Here is a 25,348-nt window from a genome sequence, read left to right as displayed (position 1 = left end):
TATTTTCACAGATAACGAATGTAGAGATGATTTCTATGGCATCGAAATCGAGCTGAGAGCGTATTTTCTTATCCTGCATGTAACATATTTTCTTATCCTGCGACATATACATATATCTCAGCAAGAGACTCCAGTGATTTGACAGCCACTGCCGAGTGAACGACGCCGCAAATGCACTCGAAGCAAAGCGAAGTATGGCGTCACTCGAGCAAACGAGAGGATAAAAGACGTCGGTGTCCCGTGTTTGACAAGATCATGTGGCATGGTCAACTTTATGGTCAGGACTCGAATATTTCCGGGAATGTGAGTAGTGCACTGTGAGTTGTACAAATATCGATAAGATACGTGTGCCCGCCGTCAGCTCGACGTCCCGAATGTAAACATAACCTAACCTAACCAAGCTTCAAATCATACGAAGCGACTACTTGACTCTAACCTAAGCTACATCATTGATCACGTGGCCACCAGACTCGTGCTTAGGCGCGTTATAAAAGTGTGCTTGTCACGAGACAGGTATCAATATTTCAACTATAATATTTCACTCTAATGACTTTATTTTAATCATTAAAGTTATACTTTAAGTTAGGCTCATTATTATTCCCATTCTTTTTTAATTGGTTGACGCAAACTTTAATGTTATTTCCTTCGATATTTCTTTTTTTTTTTGCCGGACACGATGAATATTCTTTACTGCGATAAAATATATATGCAACTGTGTGTGTGTCACTGCGTATTTATTGTTAGTGCGATTTATTTTCTCACCTAGGGCATTGGAATCTCATTTCGTGTGGAATCATGCACAAATGTCATATCGATGTTTAATTCGATTACAAAGCCTCTTTTCATAGTGAATTTAACTGTGATCGATGAAAGTGTTTACGTCTATTACGATTAGAGACAAGCAGTATTTTGGTTCAAAACACACTTGTCATTTTTTACGTATATATACGATATTAATATCATATTCTGACAATTATATTTAAGCGTTATTTCGTTTGGCATTTTACACTGGTTCGTTAAAATACATTAACGAGAGGAGAATAATGCAGAGAAAAATATATCGATGAAAAAATCTCGAGAATTTTGCTTATTTTCTTCAGGTACAAATGTTTCTTTTAATTTTTCTTTTATTTTTAATATTTTTGAAGCATATCTTTTAATACTCGTATGATTATAAAATTCTATGCGCAATACTTGAAACTATCGCATAGATGAAAATTATCGTTGGCATTTCTATTTCATTAGTATTTTCTACTATTTTTATCTCTCTGTGTAGATATATATTTATAGTTTGTTTATATGTGATTTTTATAGACAATTTTTTACTCATAAAGATATTAATTATTTGTATGTGTTAACAGGTATTGTTAATGCTTATGTATAATTCTATCTTCGTATTACAGCATCATTTTTTAACTGATATATAGGGTACTTATTCTATATAAGAGGGAGAAAATATTAGCTTTAAACTATTGTAAAAATATTAGGTTTAAATTATTGTGTTTCACAATAATTTCCAATCTATACTCTGGAATATAATATAATTCCATGATTCCAGTGTTTCATGAGTGTTTTTCAATCAAGCTGTTAAAATGGAAGAAGAGCAATCCTTTCAACCAATCTTGAGCTCTCAAGAAGAAGACAATTTTCAGCAGTTGAACACTGTGCCAATTGTATCCATGTCACTTTTGCTTGGAGTAAGTATATCTCGTTTACTGTGCTGTGTCTTTAATATATTAAATATTTAATAGCTGAATTGGATAAATTGAAATATTTTTGTATCATAGATTTCATTGGAAATTGCTGGGATTGTGTTTGTGTCCGTCTGGCCAGAAGAGCAAAACAAATGTGACACGTATTTCATATACTTATATTTACATTGTGCCTATTGGCTGATAGTCATGGTGACGGACCATGTTGTTAAAGCAAGGCATCATAAATTGCGTATTGACGGATATTTAGATTTCTATCAAATAACATATCGACTTATAAGGATACCTCTTTTCATCACATCGTTATGGAACACATGCTATTTGTTACTTGCTGTGATTCTACATCACACACACAAAATTGACTATGAGCAATACTGCAAGACATCAGAATGGTTCACACCTCTTAACTACATTTTTGTTCTAACTAATTTGGAACTTGTGATAATTGTGCCAGCTTACATTAATTATATCAGTAAGTATCTTGCAAAAGAAAAGGATATTAAACAAAAGAGGAAAAGTTTATTAACAAAATAAACTTTGTATATTCTCATATATATTTGAAAAAAATCTTGAATAATAGAAGAAAATGTCAAGAAATATTGAAAATAATTTTAAGATTTCTTCATCATTTCTCTCTTAAAAAAATGTAAACGTTTAAAGCATTTTCAGAGTATGAATTTTAACACTAAAGCACTAAAAATTTAAAGATTTATACTACTTTATTTAATTATATTTCATTACGATTTGTTCCTCATGTAGAAAGAGTTATGAGATTCAATCAGTTACGTCCATTGCCCGACGTTACTCGCGACGAATGGCTGTCATCCTTTACACAGGATTCTTATTCTGGAATGGGAGAAGTTGGTTATCACGAAAGAGGAACAAATATGGAAGAATTGCTGGAAAAACAAGCAGATCTAATAAGATATTTAAGAGATCACAATGTAAATCTAAGTCACAGGATAATGCTATTAGCATCTCAACGTAGAGCAATGGAATCATGAGATAAGAAAAGTTATGACTACATATCATTCTTATGAAGCGTATGTATATATATAAAAAAACGGGATTAATTATTTATAATTATGTTATTATATTGGTCAATTGCAAAGCCTCGCCCAAAAATTTAATTTCTTAATATCGAGATATGTCTTCTAATGAAATTATTCAATATAGATGGTCCTTTTTTCTCTTTCATATTAAAAAGATATATTCCTGTATAAGTTCACTAAAAAAAAACTCTCTTGCATATTTTCCGTTTAGTTATAAATTATCTCTGTTTCGCATTACATATTTGAAACATATCTTGATCTAAAGAATGTATTACTTTTATATTTTCACGCATACATTTTTTTTGTGATTTAGATGCGTATATATCCCTATTCATAGGTCTAAATAATAGATTCGAGATAAAAATGTAAAGATACTTTATAAAACTTACCATATAACTGAAAGTAATTTAAATCGACCACACTGGCAATTTATTGGTTGAAAATGTCACAACGTTTCGACCATGGGTTTTGGTCCTTATCAAGTGAAAGTGTCTTAGGTAACTAATACATGGTGAGAAAAAAAAGAAATCACTGTGTCAAAATTCAGTCATGTCAACCTCTCGATCCAACACAAAGAGAAAGACTCAGTTGACATGACTGAATTTTGACACAGTGATTTCTTTTTTTTCTCACCATGTATTAGTTACCTAAGACACTTTCACTTGATAAGGACCAAAACCCATGGACGAAACGTTGTGACATTTTCAACCAATAAATTGCCAGTGTGGTCGATTTAAATTACTTTCATTTATTTCATCTACTGGCGACGTTCAAGAATTTATCATTACCATATAACGTATTTGTTCGTACATATTGCTATTGTAGTCGATAAAATAATATATCAAATATATTCTTAAAATGGTGTCACAGGGCTTGTAACACATCAGTGGCAAAGCTTTACGCGCTCGAGAAAAAATCGAAAAAAGCAGTTGCTGTGAAAGAGAATATAAAATATATATGCATTGTCAACTCAATAAAATATATATATTTTTCCAGTAGCAACCATCGTTTTTTTTTACATACATTATTATTTCGCATACACACAACATGAGCCTATAAATAATTCAAGCAGCGATTTCCTTTAATAAAACTCAACAGCGTGTTGTCGCGCGTGTATCTCTCACATGTTACGATAATACATCCAAAATTTACATATAAATCTCAATTACGTTAACATTAACTCGGCGTGATATAATATTACATTGCATTTTATTGGGTCGTAAAAAGTAGCCTTTTTTTTTTATTGCAGCGATAGAAAGCAGAACCGAGAAAAACGTCGCTATCAAACCACGTTTTTCACTCGCAATTTATTTTGCTCGCGCGAAATTAAAATCACATATTTTCTCAACATTTTATTACAAATCTGATAAATACGTATATCATATAGCCGCTTCTAACATGCAGTACATGTCGTACGAATAATAATATGAATAAAAACTACATGGTGACAATATATATATGTATAGTATCTGCATTCTTAACGTAATAGTAACGATCGTATATAGGATATTTCATTGCAGCAAAAATAACGCAAATTTTCTCGTTTCGCATTCGTATCCAGCGTTACTTTGCAGTCTTCCCGAATATGTTGAAGAAATTATTGCCTTGCGCAGTATCACTCTTTTTCGCGAAATTTTCTTTAAAGCATTTTACGTTTCTGAGCAGCTAAAATCATTCCTGTCTATTCCTTATTACGTATTCTAGGACTGTCTTCTTAATTTGCACAGTGAGCCAGCCGACGATGCAGTGATCAAAATATCTTTTCTGATATTTCTTTATCGCGCATGTATCTATTTATAGAGTCAAGGAGTAATAAATTATTTACATATATCATTTATAATTACTTTTATAAAAAATGAGTATGATGTTTTATTCTATGTTTTCTTCTTTTTTTAATACATCTTGGGAATCTAAAGTTTCATAAGAATTGACTCATCGCTTTTTTCTACATCTCTGTATCATTTATATTGAGATGGTGAGCGATTACCATCTCAGTTGATATACGAAGGAATGATTAATATATCACATTCAGATATCGTAGGAAAGATTCATCATATGACATTTCAGCAATTAATGTAAGCAGAAAAATGTTCTGATTGACGTAGACTGGCATCACTGTGCAACAATAGACATCTCTACACTAGGATTATTGAATTTAACACAGGTCTATATACTTGTGTTTCTCTCTTTATGTATATATATTATAAGTCTATAAATGCCTAATATAAGTATATAATATCTATGTCATTTTTGGATACCGGTCTGACTTAGCACACGTAGAAAATTAGTAGAGTATCCTTAAGCCTGTTCAGCTTATATTTTATATAAATATATCCCTAATATTAAGAATGAAATGACGAAATTAAATAATATCGCTTTCCGGCGCATCTTTCCCTTTGGTTTTAGCGATTTTGCTCGCGAAGTATCTGGCTCTACATTGATAATAAACTAGTTAATCTTGACTCAACTTTTATTATTCCTTTTTAGGTGAGGAATTTTATTTTAATTATATAATATACAGGGTGTCCCATTTTAATGTCCCACCCCAAATAACTTTCTTATTTTTAATTTTAGAAAAAGATGTTTCAGACAAAAGTTGTATGGTTTCAAGGGGGACATAAGGTGGTGTCATTAGTTTGACCTTGAATAGTTACTTGAAAGTCACGTGAAGGCCACTTTCAATTTTTTAAATGGAATCGCCTACTTTTTATTACATATTCTTGCAGCTCATCTAGAGAGCTTTCCAAAACACTATAATTAAGTTAGTTTTCATTAAGTACTTTCCAAGTTATGAGGCTTGAAATCATTTCTTAATTTTACATAAACCGTAAAATATCTTGTAAAATATTCTTTTCTCGATTATCTTACCATAATACTTTTATGTACAAAATAATGAGAGAAATCAATTAGTGTAAAGAAAACACATAATTGTTTCGAAAAAAAAAATGTAATTGTTAATTGCAAATTACATTTTTTCTTTCGAAACAATTATGTGTTTTCTTTACACCAATTGATTCCTCTCATTATTTTGTACATAAAAGTATTAAGGTAAGATAATCGAAAAATGAATATTTTTTTACTAGATATTTTATGGTTTATGTAAAATTAAGAAATGATTTCAAGCCTCATAACTTGGAAAGTACTTAATGAAAACTAACTTAATTATAGTGTTTTGGAAAGCTCTCTAGATGAGCTGCAAGAATATGTAATAAAAAGTAGGCGATTCCATTTAAAAAATTGAAAGTGGCCTTTACGTGACTTTCAAGTAACTATTCAAGGTCAAACTAATGACACCACCTTATGTCCCCCTTGAAACCATACAACTTTTGTCTGAGAAACATCTTTTTCTAAAATTAAAAATAAGAAAGTTATTTGGGGTGGGACATTAAAATGGGACACCCTGTATATACAAGAGAAAAATTATCATAAAATTATAATTAGTATTTAATCACGCATGATAAATTAAAATCCCTTGTATAAAACTTTTTGATAAATTTGACATTTTTAATGAATATTTTTCATTCATTTTCAACAGTGTAATAGAGTGGCAATTAAATTCAAAAATTATTATTATCTCATAAAGAAATTTAAATTACACAATCTAATCCTATATTTGTAATAACAGCTAAAGTTTCGACATAGAAGGAGACGAAAGATCATTAATCGGGATTAATCGGTGAGGATAGATCGATCGACCTTGTTATATATATATATATAATGGAAAGAAATCTATTTACAAAAGAGTGTCCATCGTCAGACTCGGCAGCCCGCGCCCTTTACACATATGTATGTATATATCTAGATATATTTACGATATACAAAACTAGCTTACACTTAATATGGAACACTCAATTCTACGATACTATAAAACGCGCGTAGAAGCTTGTACACCCCATTGTCTCGAGAGTAGGCTACGTGCGTTCGCATGTGTACGACACCATATGTTTGCTCCAACATCCGCGCTTCCGCCGCAAATGACGGCACGATGTCAACATCGCCATCGTGCGTCAAATCTCTGGGATTACATCGGAAATAATTCTCTCGGTCCACTCGCACCTGGTATTTTTCTCTTTTTTTTCTATTAAGACTTCACTGCAAAATTTGTACTACGCTTATTAGGCCAGCCGTTGCTGCTGAGCTAGTTCGAACGGGCGGGAGTTTCTTGTTCCACGCGTTACGTGTAAACAAATAACGCGATCACGCGGCTTTCGCACGCACGTTCCTTTTTTTTCAAAAGTGTTCCTCATTATTGTCGTGTCTAATGGTTTTTATTCAGACTTTGTTGCAAACAAGGGTTAAACAAGGACGATCCTCGTCGCAGGAACCTGATTATCATTTCTGATCCCTTAGATCGGGCTCGTTTCAAAAGACTCGATCTCGCAAAATCGGATGAAATACAGAAAGGCTTTGCTTTCGGAATTACACTGCTAGTTCGTGAAATTTTCTGCACAAATTCGCGATGACGTATCTCAGATTTCGAATAGTATAAATATTTTAATCGTGTGTAAAAGAGAAGTTATAATACAATAACACATTGCAATCATAAATGCATCTTTATATATATTATACATCTCGCAGTAACTTTATTTATTAATTATTTAAATTCAATATATATTTGAATTTTTTATTAAATATATAAAAGTGTATTAAATATAAAATATACAAAAAATAATAGTTTCTTATTGTGCTATAATCCGTCATGAAATTATAAAAAAACTTTTAGATCCCTTTTATATTATTTAGAATTTATTTACCATATTCCAATTTTAATTTTCAAATCAAGCATGATCGAATTAGCCCGAAGCGAAAGTCGACGAGACAAAATTACATAATGGAAAAATGAAAACAGCAAGAGAAGTCCTCTCGAATTCATACCCCCCCCTCTTTCTTGCCCCCTTTTTCCCTCATAGTTAACTCTCGGATGCATCCATCATTTTTCGGCTTGCCTCTTGTATTTCTTTTACATTTCCCGGAGATGCTTCCGAGGGTTAATAAGCCAGACGTCCAACGCGATATTCGCGTCATCTTGCTTGCGAATCGCGATGGACGTCGACGGCTTATCCGGATTGTGATGCTTCGCGGCCGAGGAGGAAACGTGGTGAGGTGGTAGTGGTAGTGGTGGTGGCGGTGGTGGTCGTCGTATAGTGATCGACGCGATGGTCCCAACCCTCGATGGCACCTTCGTCCTGACGGTGGTAAAAAAACCGTAAAATCACGCGTTCGCGCCGCCAATCACCGTCGCGTTTCCGGTCGTCGTCGTCGTCGTCGTCGTTGCCGACAACTGCTCCTCCGCCTCCATCATCTTCAGCTTGCGCACCACCTGGGCGTGCTCCTCCAGCAACCTGGCGAACTCGCCCCGTCTGGTCTCGGCCTCAACCTGGATCTGCTTGATCCTCTCGCGCGGCCCGCCAGGACTATCCAGCGGCGTCTGCGACGCTGAATTTTGCGAGCTGCTCTCGCGCGACAGTCCGTCCAGGTCGGAGCCATCGCTCAGGATCGAGTGCGAATCCACGTCGTCCACGATGAGACTGAAAAAATGAGAGTGGGATGTGATACTTGAACAATCTTTTATCAGGCAAGATAATTGAAATGCAAGAAAAATGAAATCAGAAAGATATTAATAAAAATGTTGATAAAAAATGAAATAATAATTCTTGTATAAATTTACGCGAAGGACACTGTCATTTCTTTGATGCATACACGTGTCGATACAATATCCAGAAACTGGGACAATCGCTGATTATTCTTGCTATGTCGAATTATTTTCTTTCTATCTCTCGTTTTTGTGTTATTACAGAATGACATTGGTTCAATAGTGTCTAATCTATTTCCGTGTTCGTTTTATTATTATTTTTTTTTTTTTTTTCGTAGGCGTATAACATATCTCGAGGACTCATTGTTTTCGCGCGGGAGGCTGAAACACGCGCGTAAATCCGTATCTGTTATCGACGTCAGAGGAAAATCCAACCTCCCTCGCGTGTATATCTCGACGGTAACCCGTACTTGATGATAATACTGATTGTTATCGGACTCAATAACATTATGCACAATACACAATAATATATATATATAAAATATGTGCATATAAATAATTCAAAAAAAAATATTTTACTTTACATGCGCGATTTTAAATTTATATGTTGGATCAAGAAAATTTTCTATCGCGCTTTCGTCGGTAAAAGGCATGAAATTCGTGGAAGGAGAATTATTTGCGCGAACATATACAGGGTGTCAGGCAATTTTTGACCTTCACGAAGTAAGAAGGTAGATTGGCTCAAATTAAGAAGGAAGGTACTATACTATTTTGCGATATTCGCAATAATTAACGAAAAATTAATTAAAGAAGATCGACCAATGCGCGTGGCTCGAAGCACACGACGGCGAAGGCGGTCTGACTGTAACATAATGGCGGCGCGCGGCGAAGCGGTGATTGGGGAGAGGAGGAGCGATGAGTGTGTAAGCGCGTGGCGAAGGCTCCTCCCCTCCCCAATCACGGCTTCGCCGCGCGCCGCCATTATGTTACAGTCAGACCGCCTTCGCCGTCGTGTGCTTCGAGCCACGCGCATTGGTCGATCTTCTTTAATTAATTTTTCGTTAATTATTGCGAATATCGCAAAATAGTATAGTAGCTTCCTTCTTAATTTGAGCCAATCTACCTTCACACTTCGGGACTGTCAAAATTTCCCTGCCACCCTGTATATACATATACGTATATATGTATATCGGAAAAATGATTCGCCTGCATTTTTTCGAGATTTCTTCGCGCTTGACATCATTGCATGGTCGGTGAATAGGGAAAAAATTGCAGCAAGGATTTCATTGTCGTCGCGTTTCTTGCAACGGCGAGAAGTCAGCCGAGAATAGGATGATTTCTTTTGCCGTGTCGCGTCCTTCGCGAAGTTCGTACTCGCGAAAATGTTGGCGGCAGGTATCGATCCGAAAGCCGGCCATGTATCCCGAGTCTCGTTTGGTACAGGCTTTGGTATCTCATTGCACACATGCTTCCTCGCTTTATATATATATATATATATATATACTTAAATTTAAAGGCCATAAGAGCTAAACGCGGATGATAGTGCGTAAGTTCAACGAGAAAATAAGTTTTTCGTTGAAACTTATTTGTGTGCACAGGGCACAAATTTTCTTGGTACGATACCAAGCAAATTTAAATAATTCTCAATTCGAGAATTTATTTAATTATTATCCCTCTTTCCCCCCTGTAATGTTGTAGGCGAGAAAAATATCGGGCCGAAAGTCGCTGAATCGGGAATCGAACCCGAGTCTTTCGCTTGCCGGGCGACTGCTCTTACCACTGAGCTATTCAGACCCTTCAACTCGATACTTCTCGGTCGCCTACAATTATATATTAAATTGAAGAATAACGCCATCTTCCGCCGGCGTGAATTTTAAATAACTATATAAGAAATTAGGCTCTGTGTATAAAACATAAACTTAAATTTAAAGGCCATAAGAGCTAAACGCGGATGATAGTGCGTAAGTTCAACGAGAAAATAAGTATATATATATATATATATATATATATATATATATATATGTACTTTATATACACATATGGTCGGATCGCGGCACAATCGAATCTAGAATTATCCCTCTCCAACATGTCTCGCGTTTTAGGGCATTGTTTACGCTCGAATTTACGAGCTTCTTTCGCTGGACTGCTGATATCACCGACGAAAAAAAGATGAATGCGTTATCGCACGCAAAAAGAAAATCCTAAAGAGCCTACGAGATCTTCAACTTCATCAACGCAACCCTCTTGATCGATTATATTTCGAAATTTTACCGACGATGATTATCTGTGAGTCGAAATCCCTGATGAGGATCGAATCGACTTTGACAAGAGGTGAAATATTTAATTCATGCAAAGGAGTGTCTTGAGGACCTTTTTGGAGATATTTTTTGTTTGGAATAGTGAAAAATTTGATCTATACACGATTTTTTGAAATCACCGGTGAATAATTATTCTATCTTGATTGCTGGCCGTTAAGTTGCAACGGTATTTTTCTTGATAAGAACTCAACATGCATGATCGAGATTGAAATTCTACATCAGATTCCACAGGAATATCGCGATAGTTGAGTAGAATGAGATTGATTTGCTTTCACGCGAGATACTTGTCCAGTAAGATACAAAAATCGTATCGCGTTCTCCGAGATAAATGGGGAAGTACGAACGTTGTGTATGTGTGTATGATCTTTCTGACGGTTACCTACTTTCGTACAACGCCGGGTATTCACCCGAGAGACGAAGTGGCGAAATCAATTTCGCGCGGGTTAAGGATAGCGCGAACGGAAGACGGAATATTCGCCTCGTCAGCGCGAATGCCTGCCACCGCGGTAATCACAAGCCATTTTCATGGCACGTTGCCGCAGCGATGGCGGAACGGGGTCGAAGGAACGAAAGGCGAAAGGGCAGAGGGCGACGATCGAAACAGAGAGATTAATCGACGACAGCCGTGGCGGCCGGTGGCACGAGATTTTGCAAAATTTCCCATGCGAGTGGAATGCGACTTCTTTCTCGCGGGTCACCGTATATATATAAAACTCGTAAAATCATATATCGGGTTTTTTTATCGCAACATTAGCTTAAAATGACGAGAGGAGAATATGGATATTCACGGAGTAATTTTTGTTAACGATCCATTTAATGTTTTTCAGGTATCTTTTTTTATTACATCTTTTTATACATCGTAGCTGAAAATATTTGTGCAATCGAATGGTCATTTTTAAAAATACCGGTAAATTTTATTCTCCAAATTCCATAACATGCGAACTGTATTTATAAAGGTTTTATAGAAGTGTTATTTATATAATTTACACGTCAAACACTGTCGAATGATATGACATATCGTTGGGAAATTAACAACGATTTTTCAGGATAAACTATTATTTATTACAAGAGTGACTCAAAAAAAAAAACAAAGATGATATATATGTAATTATCATGAAATGTGCCATGTTGAGGCGTAAATCACTTATTCGAAAAATGCTGATCTAAGGAAGTTGGAGGCATTCATGACGTCCGGTGTACTATCGACGTTTGCCTCTCTGCGGCATCGCGGCCGCAACGATTGTCGCTTGCGTCAGACATTACGTCACCGGGAACCGCGTGTTGCCGCGGAAAAGTATTGATTTTTCGGAAATTGCAAACTACACACGTACACATGTGACGTGCGTACGAGTGGGATTATTTAAAAGCGTACTTTCAAAAAAAGAAAAAAAAATACTTCAGAATCCTTCTCTTTAAATCTTGCTGAGCATCTTGACGAGCGTCGACTTGCTAAAAGTATACTCCATCTTTCGAAATTTTTGAAGAAGCTGCTCGCGAAATTTTAATATCAAATTCTTATTTGCCTAAATAAAAATCAGAGACAATATCAATTGAGAATCGTGTAGTCGCGTTGTAGACTTTTCTCACATTGCTTTTAAGATAAATGGCTCGGATATTATTCGAAAGATTACGCCGAATAGGAGAGAGGAGATGCGCGAATGGCGTTTGATTGCGCTCGAGAAGACGCGAAAATGCGATCCAGACGATACGAGAACGCGATCCAATTTATTTTTTGTGATAGACTCGATAATAGCCCCGCATTATTTAACGAATAGCACCGTTCGATGCGATACGCGTCTCTTCTGGCGTCCTTAGAACTCCTTCTCTTCCTTCTCCCCTTTCACTCCTACTTCTCTCTCTCTCTATATCGTAATTTTCTAACGGTATCTTAAACGTAACGTCAATGATTCAGCAGCTTAGCGAGGATCGCCCATGAATGGACGATTGGCGATATCCAATCGGGAAAAGCGAAACCGAGTGCATTTCGGACAAAATTTAGTGCGGAACTTTCCAATCTCCGGTCGATCGAACTTGGCGAGAGGGTCACCGGAGTATATCGATTGCCGGATTCACGAGGGAGCTTAAAAGCGCTATTACGTACGCCAAAAATGTTTCTCCCTCTGCCAGATACTGGTTATTTAATTTACGACCGGAAATATCCTCTCCGGATCCGATGACATACGCTGGTTTTGTGTTAAGTGTTTTGATTGAGATTTTTTTTATTTGTTTACAACAAACACATATCTTTTGCACAGTTATTATTTTACATGATAAATTTCTCATTTATTTAATCGAAAAATATCACTGAAACTTAATTTTTTTACAGATCGATATAAGAGTTAATTAAGAGAGTGAGAGAAGAAATATCAATAATCGTTTTTATATTACATATTTTTTTAACAACAAGAAATATGCTCTTCAACACAAAATTGCAGACACTGGAGTTACTTTTATTGTTTACTGCTCGTATTATTTATGTGCAAACTTTGAATGGCCAAGTAAACCGCAGAGGGTTAAAACATCACACGTGGAGCAATATAAGTTTGTAGCGGTTAAAGATAGGCTTGATACTTTCGCGTTTTTTTCTTCATTCAGCCGTCTGTCTATGACGCGATACTACTACTTTCTCGTTGCATTACTTATGAGCGACTATCAAATCGAACGATGTCGACGTCAACTCGCGAGATCGATCGATGCCGCGCTCCATAAAAATAAAGCAAAGTCGCTAAGAATAAGATCGCGCACGGCCAGCACTGGCTGCCAAGGCATTTTTTCTTCCATTCACTATCAAACGGTCGTGTGCTATCGCGAAATGGCTCAAAACTGCCCGATTCTCAAGTTGCCGCTGTCGCTGTCGCTTCACGAGAAGACACGATCGATACTTGCACTTCTAAATCCGTGTCCGCTATTCTCATCACGAATTTCGCGACATGTTCTAATGCCGAGGTTTATTTGCGGAATATCACATCCAGAATGTAGACAAGAATCGAACAATTATATTTGGCGCCAAATGCCCGGCGAAAATACGTCGATTAACGCGAAATGTGCTTCAAAGTCGTGATGAATACATTATTTGTGCATAAAGATACAAGATGCCTTTAATTAATGAGAACATGTTAAAATATTTCTTATAAAATTACGTAAAATTACTTGAAATTGAATCAATTATTCGAAATAAAATATTAAAGAATTTTGTAAGAAATAGGACATATACATTGCTTTTTGTTGTTCATTTATGATCGCAGAAATATCTTTTTTTAATCGACTTTAATATACAATGTCAATATTCTGAAGTAATATTAGTTTCATCGATAAAAGATTATCGATTTGTATCGTAAAATATTGATTTACTGACTAAAAATAATAATACCCTATTATATTTAAGCATTTTTATTCGTGTGACAGAAACTCGTATCGATATACTGTCAAAGTATCCTATTATCTTATTCATGTACACCTACGCCCCTCACGAGAATTTGTAAAAATGAAAAATACGCAAATCTTCGAAGAAATTAGATTTCTTTTTTGTATATTTTTGAAGACAAATTGAAGGAGAAAGAATACATTTATAATTAATTTATGATTTTTTTTTGTTTAAACTATATCTATTTAAAAATAGGAATAAAGATTATTTTTAAGGATTACTTTGACAAAGATATATATGATATTAAATGTCTCTTTTTTGACAATATTTAAATTAGCAATAATTCATTTTTTTTGGACCGATCATATTTTTGTGATGTTTTTTTTAAGAAATCACGAAATAAGAGATTTGAATCGTCCTTGCCACATCATATCATTTGAATACGTGAAAAAGAATTTCCGTTAAAATTTAACTTTAAATCTTAATCCTCTAACTCTCTATATTTCCGAAAAATCCGTTATTAGGAAACTATATTATGTTCGTGAGCTGTAGATTAATGTAACAGATGGCTAACTAATTTCTCATTCCTGCACTTCACGTAATAATGAATTTCTAAAGGTCACGTGTCGAGAAATATACACCCACGAAAATCCTTGAAATAACCTGTCGACTTCTCTACGGTGAAATCAGTGATGCGTGTGTGTTGTACCCGTTTTTTTCGAGTGCACTCGTGCAAGATGCGTAAATTTTGCATGCATAAAGTAAGAAAAATGAAAACATGAAAAGAGATGAATTAACAGCGCAAAAAATTGATCAAAACACATTGGATATAATTAATGAAAAATATATTGCATTTTATAATACTCGGAATTAAAATTATATATAAACAAAATAATATTTTATTACAAATAATTAAGTAGCATTTTATTTATGTAGAATAGAATTATACGATCCCCCTAATTAAAAAAAATTAGAAAAATAAGTTAATTATTCTTCGAACTAAAATTTTAATACATAAATTTAATACTGAAATTTAGTCACATAATTTTAAGTTTTTTAAAGTTTATCTTACCTGAAAGCACCGTGGATTTCTCTGCCCGATGCCATCGTCACTGCGATATCAGGTAACGATCCTGCAATGAACGGAAGAGGATGTTAGTCTTCATATAATCATTCTCGAGGAAAAATTCTACAATTTTTCCTCGCATATCGAGGCGCCGTTACGTTGTCATTACATTCGTCCTCGTCTGTTTCCTTAAACAAAATGACTTTCCTTACGTTCAAATTGCTTTAACGTGAACGAGGACGACGCTCTTTATCTCCCGCGAGTTTTCTCATGCGAAACGAAACTGCTCTTCGGAAAAGAAAACGATGCCGATATTTTCGAATGAGAAACAAATCCACATCTTTTAATTATAAACATAATAATCTTAATTAATAATATATTTAAAAACTTGCAATTTTATATTATAAAGAAAAAGCAATTTTATATGATAAAGAAAAAATATAAGAGAAAAAAGAGAGATAAATAATAATAAGTCATAATTAACAGCCAACAAGGTATTAAGCAGTGTTTTATAACAAAAGATTTCAATTGAATCAAATGAATAATATTTAATTTTTTAATAAACCATTTGTGGCTTTTTGTTTATATATTTTTCGAATTTTTCAGCGTTTTATCAGGAAATATGCTCGTTAAAATGTCTGAATTAAATTTAAACGAAACTGCAGAGAATATACATATCCCTATGTTCTAATTATGACACTGCGCGCATTTGTTAACCCAGAGATAACATTATACATTTCTAACCGCGGATAATATGTCAGTATTTAAGGCTTAACGACGCGCGAAATCCGCTCGGTAATTCGCTCGGAGAGAACGTTTGTCGCAATTCGTGCTCGAACAGTGATGCCCTTCTTCTCCTATGGGAGGACATAACTATACTTCATCGGTGATGTCACGTGTCTCTGAGAAAGTGCACGAGATGTATCCCATTTATTCAGGAGACAATAAGCGTGTGTCTGCGAAGGCACGTTTCGTCCGAAGACTATAAATTCTGAACGTAATTGCTCGTGTCCGATGATAAACGATCCTATTGAAATGTCAACGATGTTTTATTCTAAAATTATATCTCAGATAAAATTATTACTTATTACGTAATCCCGCGCTAATAATTACATCGAGAGCAAACGTTTTTTGGGGACAAATATTACACGAAATTGAAGAATTTACTTCCAATCCGCGTTAAAAAAAGATCAAAGATTGTATAAAGTGTTTGACTTTCCTCTACCGTTTCTCTTGTAACACGAACTTAATCTTCAATTTTTCTAAAATTAAGAAATTCGATTTGGAAATAAAAACGCTTCAATTCTTCAAAGTAGAAAGGGAAAAAACGTTACTTTCTAAATATATCGTATAATTACTTTTCATGAACTTCTTCACTTTAACGTTCTATAAAACCTGATATAATAATTTAAAATTAGTTCTTATTAATTTCTCTCTCTCTCTCCTTCTTTTTCTTTCTCTCTCTCTCGCGGCAGATCTATATCGAGAATGTTATTAGACAGATAGATAGTCTTTTTGGGACAGTAAATGGACAACACAAGCCAATATACGTCGATATTTTACTATCGAGACTTAGAAATGTTCGGGTTTGCGGATTTGAAAGTTCTGTATCCGGTAAAGCGAGCGAGCAGTCGGTCAATTTATAAATTGTTGATCGTCTTGCTCGAATGTCGGAAGTGACGTCTCGATCGTGATAGATCGATTTTCTCCGGCCGGTAGCGTGCATCCGTCGACTGACACTGACATACCGTCGTCTTCTTTCATCTTTTATGGGACGCGTCCCGCACGCGCTCGATTTTTCTATGCAAATTGCAGACCCTCTCTTTCTCCCTATTTAATGAAGATCGATCGGTCGTGGCACGTAATATCGAGCCATTCACGACAGCGTTTCCTCGAAGCTGTTCTCGTCTTGATCATTCTTTTCATCCCTCGAATGTTTCTTCATTTAAATCAGTTTGTCGACTTCGAGGAAATAAGACAGCGAGTGAAAATTTGAGAGGGATACGTTGATCTTATCTGAATAATATATCAATCTTTAATCTTTGATCGAAATAAATGTGAAATTTGCATACGAGAAAAAATATCGAAGATGTATGTATATGTGTGTAAAAAATATATGATATAATATTAATTATAGATTTTTTTTTATTTATTTTGTAAATATGTTTTTATATATTTTTACTTTCGAATTTTATTCTCATAAATTATATTCTATATATGTATGCTTCGCAATAGCTTTTATAAATATTGTTAATTTATAAACTTTTGACTAATGTTAAGTCATTTTTCTTGTTGAGAAGTCTTTATTATTTATACGCTACGTGTGATAAATTTAAATTTCAAACTAACATCAATTTGTTTGAAAATGATATGTATATATTGATTCGGAAATTTTTAAAATCAAGCAGCAATAAAACCTTCAAGGGAATAAGGAGAAAGGGAGAGTTTTGACCTTTCCAATTGTCAGATGGCAATCATATGCATTAATTACAACGAAGTGCGGTCGTCGGATTATATGGCACAGCATCTCGGTATAATATGAAAGGTCATACAGATTGTTCTGCAAATTGTGCTGTAATTCTTTTAATAGCAACTTTTTCGCTGAATTTCAAAAGTGATGTAACACGAGATAATTTGCCCGGAATCCTCTTTATCCTTGTATTAACTTTTTAATTTTTATTCATAATCATAAGCATCTCGGTAATTAAGAGAGTCGAAAATTAAATCTTGTCTGCAGCGAGGTCTTTCTACGGTTAATTGCAAGCAAGGACAGTCTCCCTTTGTTGCATATAATTCTATTTGGATTTTAATTTTGACGACAAGTTGGTTTGAAATCTGTCGAGAAATACTACATTCGTTGCGTGACTTATGAAACATCTAGCACGACCTACGTGCAGCATTACGCGAAGCATATAATGTGCATACAAATACTATAATTAGTATCGATTTCTGTATTACGTGTCATACAGATACATCAGAGCTCGCATGAATTGTCATGAATAATCCTCGTACAACACGTGCACTTTTCTTGCGATGTCGAGTTAATCAGCAATCAGAAATGTAAATTAATATTCGAAATCGTAGACTAAAAATGCAAAACAACGTGAAGAAAAAGAATGTTATATAACTCTAAGAATAAATAAAATAAAAATATGAAATAAATATATGAAATAAAAATATGAAATAAAAATATGAAAAAAATTAATGAATAAATTAAAAAATAAATAAATTAGAATAAATTAAATTAAAAATTATTGCGTGTTAAATTGTATGATATGATTATTAATTATATAATTATTAATAAAAATATTTGAATATTAATATTAATCAATTAATGAATAAAAATATTTATGATATATATACCACGCATATGTAGATATAAATGTGAGAATGGAAAATAAATGCCGTTAAATGATAATTGTTATCATAGCACAATTGAGTGCATATTTCAGAGTATAATAAAATTGAGATATAGAACATGATTATTGAATCAGGCTCCCCAGATATATGTTAGTTTAACGTGCATCTCTAATTAGGCGTTTCTGATTGAAACCTTGATCTCGTAGACAATTGCTTATGTTGCTTCATTAGTGCAACGCTTAATTAAACGTAATATGCGATGGCCTTTCATTACAATGTTCCGATATAATCCGAAATCAAATACAATACCAATTTCGATCGATAAACTTTCCTTTTTGATAATTTTTTTTCTAAATTCGATAATATTTTAAATTTGATAATTATATTATTTCTAGAAATTCTTAAATTTTTGCACACTACTTATACAAAATGAATTTACATTTTTGCTGTATAAACTGTGATATTTAGTTTTCAATTTATATTATTTTAAATTAGACTTGCAAATTTTTTCATTAGCCTAGTGCAATGTTATTGTGCATTAAATGTAGATAAAAGATAATATCAGAAAGATATAATAAAAAAATATTTTATTAGAAAGACATATTATAAGAAATATTTCAAAATTAATGAGAATGATCTCTCTCTCTATATATATATAAGTATATTTTCTGAAAATATATTGTTATGAAAATATTATGTGTATATCATATGCCAAAAGTTACACAAAAGATTAATAGTAGGAATATTTAAATTAGGTAATTATTTAAGTTTAATTATATTAGTTTAATTATCCAAGTTATAATTAAAATATTTTAAATGCGGAATGTAATTAATGTTATTAATAATATATATATTTTTCTATAGCTAAAATATATTTATTATTTTGTAATTTTTTGTACTATTTCTAATTTCTATTATTACTTTGTGAGAATTGAAAATAAAATAGGATAGATAGTGACAATTTTTTTTATCACTAATGAAATTACTTCTATATGTATTTTCGGCATTGCATGCAACGTGTCAAAGAAACAACGAAACGAACGAATTCGCTGACAGTAATGTGATGAAGAAGCTATCGTTCGGTAATAATGACTCTTCTGACTCAATTGAATAGCGTTCTACTATTGTTTTAACCACGACTGCCAATATGCACTCGAGATCTTGCACAACAAATTTGCATTGCCACATAGAATTGGCACACGTCGAGAAAGAAGAAATTTAAATCTTTCGGTCACGAGAAGTGCACAGCCGATCCAATTATGTTTTATTGCTGAATGTATCTAAATATATTGCTTATAAGATTGCGTATATGATATACTGATAAATTTAATTCGAAAAATATTACTCTTTCAGGCTAATAATTTTTCTTAATACATTTAATTGTCAAATAATAGTCATATAATATATTGATTTTCATTTTTCTCTCTCTTCATATCAATAACCGAATTTTTATATATCAATATTTTATATATTATTTTTTGCATATTTTTTATAATATTGAATGTTGTTTTCTATAACTTGACATTGTTAATCGAAAAAATTTACATATTGTTATGTAACGAACGAAGAAATAAATCAGAGCGTGAGAAATGGAGGCAAGTGTTTTTTAAGTATATTGATGAAATCAATTGATTTAAATGGCAAAAAATTAATTCTTTAATCTAATTCTGCATATCACAGACAAGTGAGTTTGGTAGAATTAAATAAGAATTACATAGAAAAATAACAATTAATGATTGAATCATTAATTACGACGCGAAATATTTTGAAAATTTTAATGTTAATTAGCTTTACTATATATATGTTAATTGCAAGTAAGATATAAGTAAGACTGAGATAGCGAAGAAAAGTGTGGGCACAAAATGAGCGAAACATCAGCCGGTTACGTTACCATACAATCGTTTAGGGCTCTTAGGTCCAGTTGCAACATATCTGTCCGAAATTGTTAATGGGGATAAATATATATTATGTTGCGACTGAGTGGAGCAATTTGATCCAATCGCATCACTCAAAATTCGAAGGAAATTTAAATTTAAGCGCAATATGACAGCCGGCTGATTTCTCGATCTTTCGGCGACGCCAATGTAAATTTAAACGTCGTTCATGTCGGATGAATCGCGGGAAGACCGACAGGCTCATTTCGCGACTGACATTCTCGTCCGGCACGCGGAAAGTGTAATTTGCGTATATAGGTGAACAGGTGTACCTAAGGAAGAGAATAAGATAGAGAGAGAGAGAGAGAGAGAGAGAGAAAGAGAAAGAGAGAAAGAGAAAGAGAAAGGTATGAAATAAAAGCGAAAGAAAAAAATTAATTTATTATTATCTTGGGACTGACTTTTCAAAAACTGAAGAAACCGAAGAAGAGACTGACAAACTCTAGAGAGACAAAGAGAGAGAAAAACTAGAGAGAATTAGAAAGAGAGAGAGAGAGAGAATTTATCCTATAAAATTGATCATATGGAATTATATATGGAATTGATGGAAATTAATTGATAAAGTGGAAAAAGGGATAATAAGATTATACTTAATCTAATTATTAAATTCTTTTTCTCTCTCTCTCTCTTTTCTTTTTCTCTTTTTTTAAAGATATTTATATAAAAATGATATATTCATTTTTAGATTTATTTGTATTTATTAATATCTATCTTATACATTTCATTCTCTATAATACAGTAAATAGAAAGAAAGAAATAGATATGTAATTTAAGTAGAGATTGACGGTTGCGGTCAGACATTTTTTCGTACTGAATATCTAATTATTATTTCTGTTCCAATGAGAGAATACAAGAGGTGTAATATACATACACACGATTTATTCTATTAATTATATTCTATTAATTATATATTCTCAAATTATTGGGCAAAATTATTATCTGAAAAAGTTGACCGAAAAATAAGAAATATATGAATTCGCGTAAAAGAATACTAAAATCGAGTACATAAAAGATTGATCATAATTATCTATTAAACAATGGATTACAAGATATTACATTACGGTTTATTTCTAAAATAATTTATGAACCTATCGAGAGAATTGTTTCCCAGACAAATCATGGTTTAAAAAAAAACGTGTCGTTTATTATTCCGTATAATCGAGTAAACGGCAGATTTTCCTATAATAGAACATTTTTATCTCTTTACCGCGTTTTGACTGCTCGGATATTCCAGGAAATAGCGAATGAGAATATATCTGTCGGAGGAAAATTTCCGATTCACCCGCCGCGACTTAAGCTCGAAATCAATTATTCATCACGCCCAATTGAGCAGTCGAGCAAATTTTGCTCCAGCTCCACGGCCGCCTTACGTCAAACGAAACTAATAAGTCAGTCTGTGCGAAAGATTAAATTTAAGGTGGAACTTAAATTTGAATGGAATCGATCGCCGCAGAGCCGGGGCTTTAAATTTCATTTGAGATACGACCAAAATACTCTCTCGGGAGCACCATTTCTCATAGTTAATCGAATAGCGACGATTACGTTCTCGCTTCGTTACAAAACATTTCAATCTCTTCGAGCCGCAGTGAGTAGTAAGAGTAGTAATAGGTTTAAATTTAAAAAAAAATGAGATAGAGAGAGAGAGATTACGAAGTATTATAAGTGTTATAAAAATAATTTTTTTTTAATAGTATTTTATAGCAAATTAATATTTTTATTCTAATTATTTTTGTATAATAATATTATTTCTATATCATTCAGTGTGTGTTCATTTATTGTTTGTTAATTGATTTAGTTAATTATCGAAGCTGATTAAAACACAATGATAAATTAATCTCGATTTTATGAAGATGGAACCGGCTCAAAAAGATATAAAAAGGAAAACATTGTTCTTTTTAGTTGATTTCTCTCGTTGTAATTAATTTTTTCGCAAAATTAATTTATATAAAATATATTAATTATATAATTTGTTATCATTACGGATATTATTATCGCATCAGTCCAATTTTATGATCGGTGATTCGTTCGTTCCGCTTCGTTGGAAGTGAATATAATCCGATCCAACGAATTAATAATTAAAGGGTTTAACGAATATTAATTTCGACATCGGTCGAAAGTATAAAATTATCTCGCAATCCGAACATTATTTCACTTCAACTTGGAATACATTTTCCTATTTTCGACTACTAATTCGACCGACTAATCTCGCTCGAATTTGATTAACGTGATAGATTAAACTTTGGAACTTTTTGGAATTAACGGACCTTAACCCACGCGTCGAGAAACGCGACCAACCTGGGGTCATCATCATCATCCTCAACATCTGTCCGACTCTATTAAGGGTGGGTAAGGCTAACCATAAGGGAGTCCCTCTCCGGAGACCGATCGATTGCTCGCAAAAGTGCCTGTATATTTCACCCGTAGGGTGACATGTACAAAAATACACGCGAGGAATGTACTTTCGTCCTGCTTTTCTCACCTCTCACCATCTGTGCTCCAAAACTTCCGGATTCCCGGTCGTCCCGCAAAAAGTGCTCCTCGATGATCGCCGCCGTTTTTTCCCTCTTCTCGATCCTCTCGATTCTACGGAACTGAGCGCGAAAACTGACGCCGTCTCCCTGTCTCCCGCTCGCGTTTACTATCGGACGAGAGATTCGAGAGCAAGACGAGGCGTGAACGCGATCCTCGCTCCTCGAGCGTCCCGCGCGGACTGATCGACGCGGCCTCCGATGCTCGAGCGCGTCGGCTTCGACATCGACTGCAGCCTCTCGGCGCCGGGTGGAAGGGGTTGCAGCCGGTTGCGAATTTTATCGAATTCATACACTCACCTGTAAAATGCCGGCGATTTTCGACTAATTAATCTTTTCACATGTGACCTTTTTCTGCTTAAGTTCGCGTAAAATTAAAGAAATATTAGTAAATAATTAAAATTAAAGAAATATATTAGTAATAATTAAAATTAGTAATAATAATAATAATAATAATAATTAAAATTAAAGAAATATACGTAAAGAAATATTAGTAAATAATTAAGATTAAAGAAATATATTAGTAATAATTAAAATTAAAGGAATATACATAAAGAAATATTAGTAAATAATTAAATTAAAGAAATATATTAGTAATAATTAAAATTAAAGAAATATATGTAAAGAAATATACGTAAAAAACTACATCAAAATTTATTCTTTACACTAATAGTAATAAAACAATAAAAATAAAAGTTAAATAATATACAGGGTGTCCCGAAACTAACGCTTGATATTTTAAAGGCAGATTCTCTGGCCAATTTAAAAACGATTTTTCCTCAGCGAAAATGTCGCGACACTAATAGTTTTCGAGTTATAAACGATTGAAAATAAAGGGTTTTTCGCAAACTAAGGCTTATGGAAATAAAATATTAATAAAGTCACATTCTTTAGTTAATTTTAGATAGAGTTTACTTTAATAGAATTTTAATTTAAGGCTTAGTTAGAAAGATACATGATGACAAAAATTGGGAATATGCAAAAAATAATGATCTCCCTCGACATTTTCGCTGAGGAAAAATCGTTTTTAAATTGGCCAGAGAATCTGCCTTTAAAATATCAAGCGTTAGTTTCGGGACACCCTGTATAATTCTGTGTAGAGCGATTTTTTAAAAAATATACATTATAATTTATGCATCAGATTGGGAAAAATCACACACACACAATGAATACATTTAATTTAATGCATTGAATCTAAATGAATGTAAAAAATCTAAACAAATAAAAAAATTTAAATAAATGTATATTTTTTAATAAAATGATGATGATAACAGCATTTGTTGAAAAAGTCCTCATCCGATAGAAATATAGATTAATCTCGACATTGATGAAACTGTTCTTTATCGTGATTTATCATGATTAAAGATATGTAGGAAAGCGTGCATCATCGCTCTGCTTGCAATGAATGGAAAATGTGTGGAACTCTCGGTGTGGTTTCTAGAAAAATCATTGCTACCCTCGCTACGTTTGTTTTTTATAAACATCCTTAACATCTTTTTCGTCCGCATTGTATCCCACATGCAGGCCACATGTTTCTCGCGTGCTGGCCACACATTGAGTCAAAATATCGGGCGCGACGCGTGCCATCGAATTCTTTTTTTGCTTAAAATTCTAATAGGTAATTTTCTTTCAAGATCTGGGGATATTTATGAAAATTACTAGAACAATAGGCAATATAAATTGTTGTTTTGGCACTATCTTTTTTCTTTCATATTTTCCTAATTTTTTAAATATTAAATATTTTATTTTATTTTTATTTTAAATATTAAATATTTATATTATTTCAATTAAATTGCTCTGGATTATTATTGTGACTGATTTTGTACAATGAGCGGAGCTCATTATTGTGTAATGATTATTTAGACTAAATACAACATAGATCAGCTTGAAGCTACTTGAATTAACTCGTTTTCTATATGCTCGATAAATTATAATCGAACGAGGCATCGGGAGAATGACATGGTCGCACTGCATGACGGCCTCGCACGTAATAAACCCTGACATACTTCGTTTGAATATCGGGCTCCAATTTCCGATATATAATTCCGCATGTCCGCCAACGAGATCGGAATATTGTACGTGCTATCATCTGTCATCGCCTTATGTCTCCTTAAACTTTTCAAAACATTAAGAATAATATGTCCTAAAGAATATTTAATATAACGCTAAAAGAATATAAGATCGAAATTATTTTTATGTCATTCCTTATTGTGCACGATAGCAAAACGTAATCTTTTATTTTAATAACATCTTAAAAATAAACAGAAAGAGAAAAAAAATATTTTTTATTTTGCGCTTTTATGTAATTTGCACATAAAACTTATTTTAGATTATAATTTATAATGAAATTTGGAAAAAAAATTCTGTTTATTATTTTATCTTGTAAGACAGAAAACATATATATTTGAACATTAAAATATATATATGCTCACATGCACAAAATACATATCAATCACGCACATATACTAAAATATGCGGCAC

The 25,348-nt window shown here is 33.3% G+C and overlaps 2 protein-coding genes across 2 annotated transcripts; one reads left to right on the top strand and one right to left on the bottom strand.

Annotated features, from left to right (window-relative positions):
- The first annotated feature begins 1,558 nt into the window (after positions 1 to 1,558).
- On the top strand, positions 1,559 to 3,762 carry LOC145966500 (transmembrane protein 192). The gene is made up of 3 exons (XM_083090598.1): positions 1,559 to 1,697; positions 1,788 to 2,184; positions 2,472 to 3,762. The coding sequence occupies exons 1-3, from the start codon at positions 1,593 to 1,595 to the stop codon at positions 2,714 to 2,716; spliced, it is 747 nt and encodes a 248-aa protein (XP_082946724.1). The 5' UTR covers positions 1,559 to 1,592; the 3' UTR covers positions 2,717 to 3,762.
- Positions 3,763 to 5,775: 2,013 nt separating this feature from the next.
- LOC145966816 (uncharacterized) lies at positions 5,776 to 23,038 on the bottom strand. Its single transcript, XM_083091194.1, has 3 exons — positions 22,819 to 23,038; positions 15,052 to 15,112; positions 5,776 to 8,292 (listed from the first exon to the last, which is right to left on the bottom strand). Exons 1-3 carry the CDS (start codon positions 22,826 to 22,828, stop codon positions 7,977 to 7,979), a joined length of 387 nt encoding a protein of 128 aa, XP_082947320.1. The 5' UTR covers positions 22,829 to 23,038; the 3' UTR covers positions 5,776 to 7,976.
- Between the last annotated feature and the right edge of the window lie 2,310 nt (positions 23,039 to 25,348).

This window comes from Camponotus vicinus, unplaced genomic scaffold, assembly GCF_025532165.1.
Source record: "Camponotus vicinus isolate PSW18456_S1 unplaced genomic scaffold, iyCamVici1.0 SCAF_2, whole genome shotgun sequence".
NCBI classification, from domain to species: Eukaryota; Metazoa; Arthropoda; class Insecta; order Hymenoptera; family Formicidae; genus Camponotus; species Camponotus vicinus.
Note: the sequence above shows the minus strand (reverse complement) of the source record. Positions and strands in the feature narration are given on the sequence as shown.

What these genes read in the sequence shown, in the direction of transcription:
- LOC145966500 (XM_083090598.1), top strand. Translation starts at nt 1,593, where the DNA reads ATGGAAGAAGAGCAATCCTTTCAACCAATCTTGAGCTCTCAAGAAGAA. An exon ending in CCATGTCACTTTTGCTTGGA is followed by an intron (nt 1,698 to 1,787) that starts GTAAGTATATCT and finishes TTTGTATCATAG; the next exon opens with ATTTCATTGGAAATTGCTGG. An exon ending in AGCTTACATTAATTATATCA is followed by an intron (nt 2,185 to 2,471) that starts GTAAGTATCTTG and finishes TTCCTCATGTAG; the next exon opens with AAAGAGTTATGAGATTCAAT.
- LOC145966816 (XM_083091194.1), bottom strand. An exon ending in GAAATCCACGGTGCTTTCAG is followed by an intron (nt 8,293 to 15,051) that starts GTAAGATAAACT and finishes TCATTTTTTCAG; the next exon opens with TCTCATCGTGGACGACGTGG.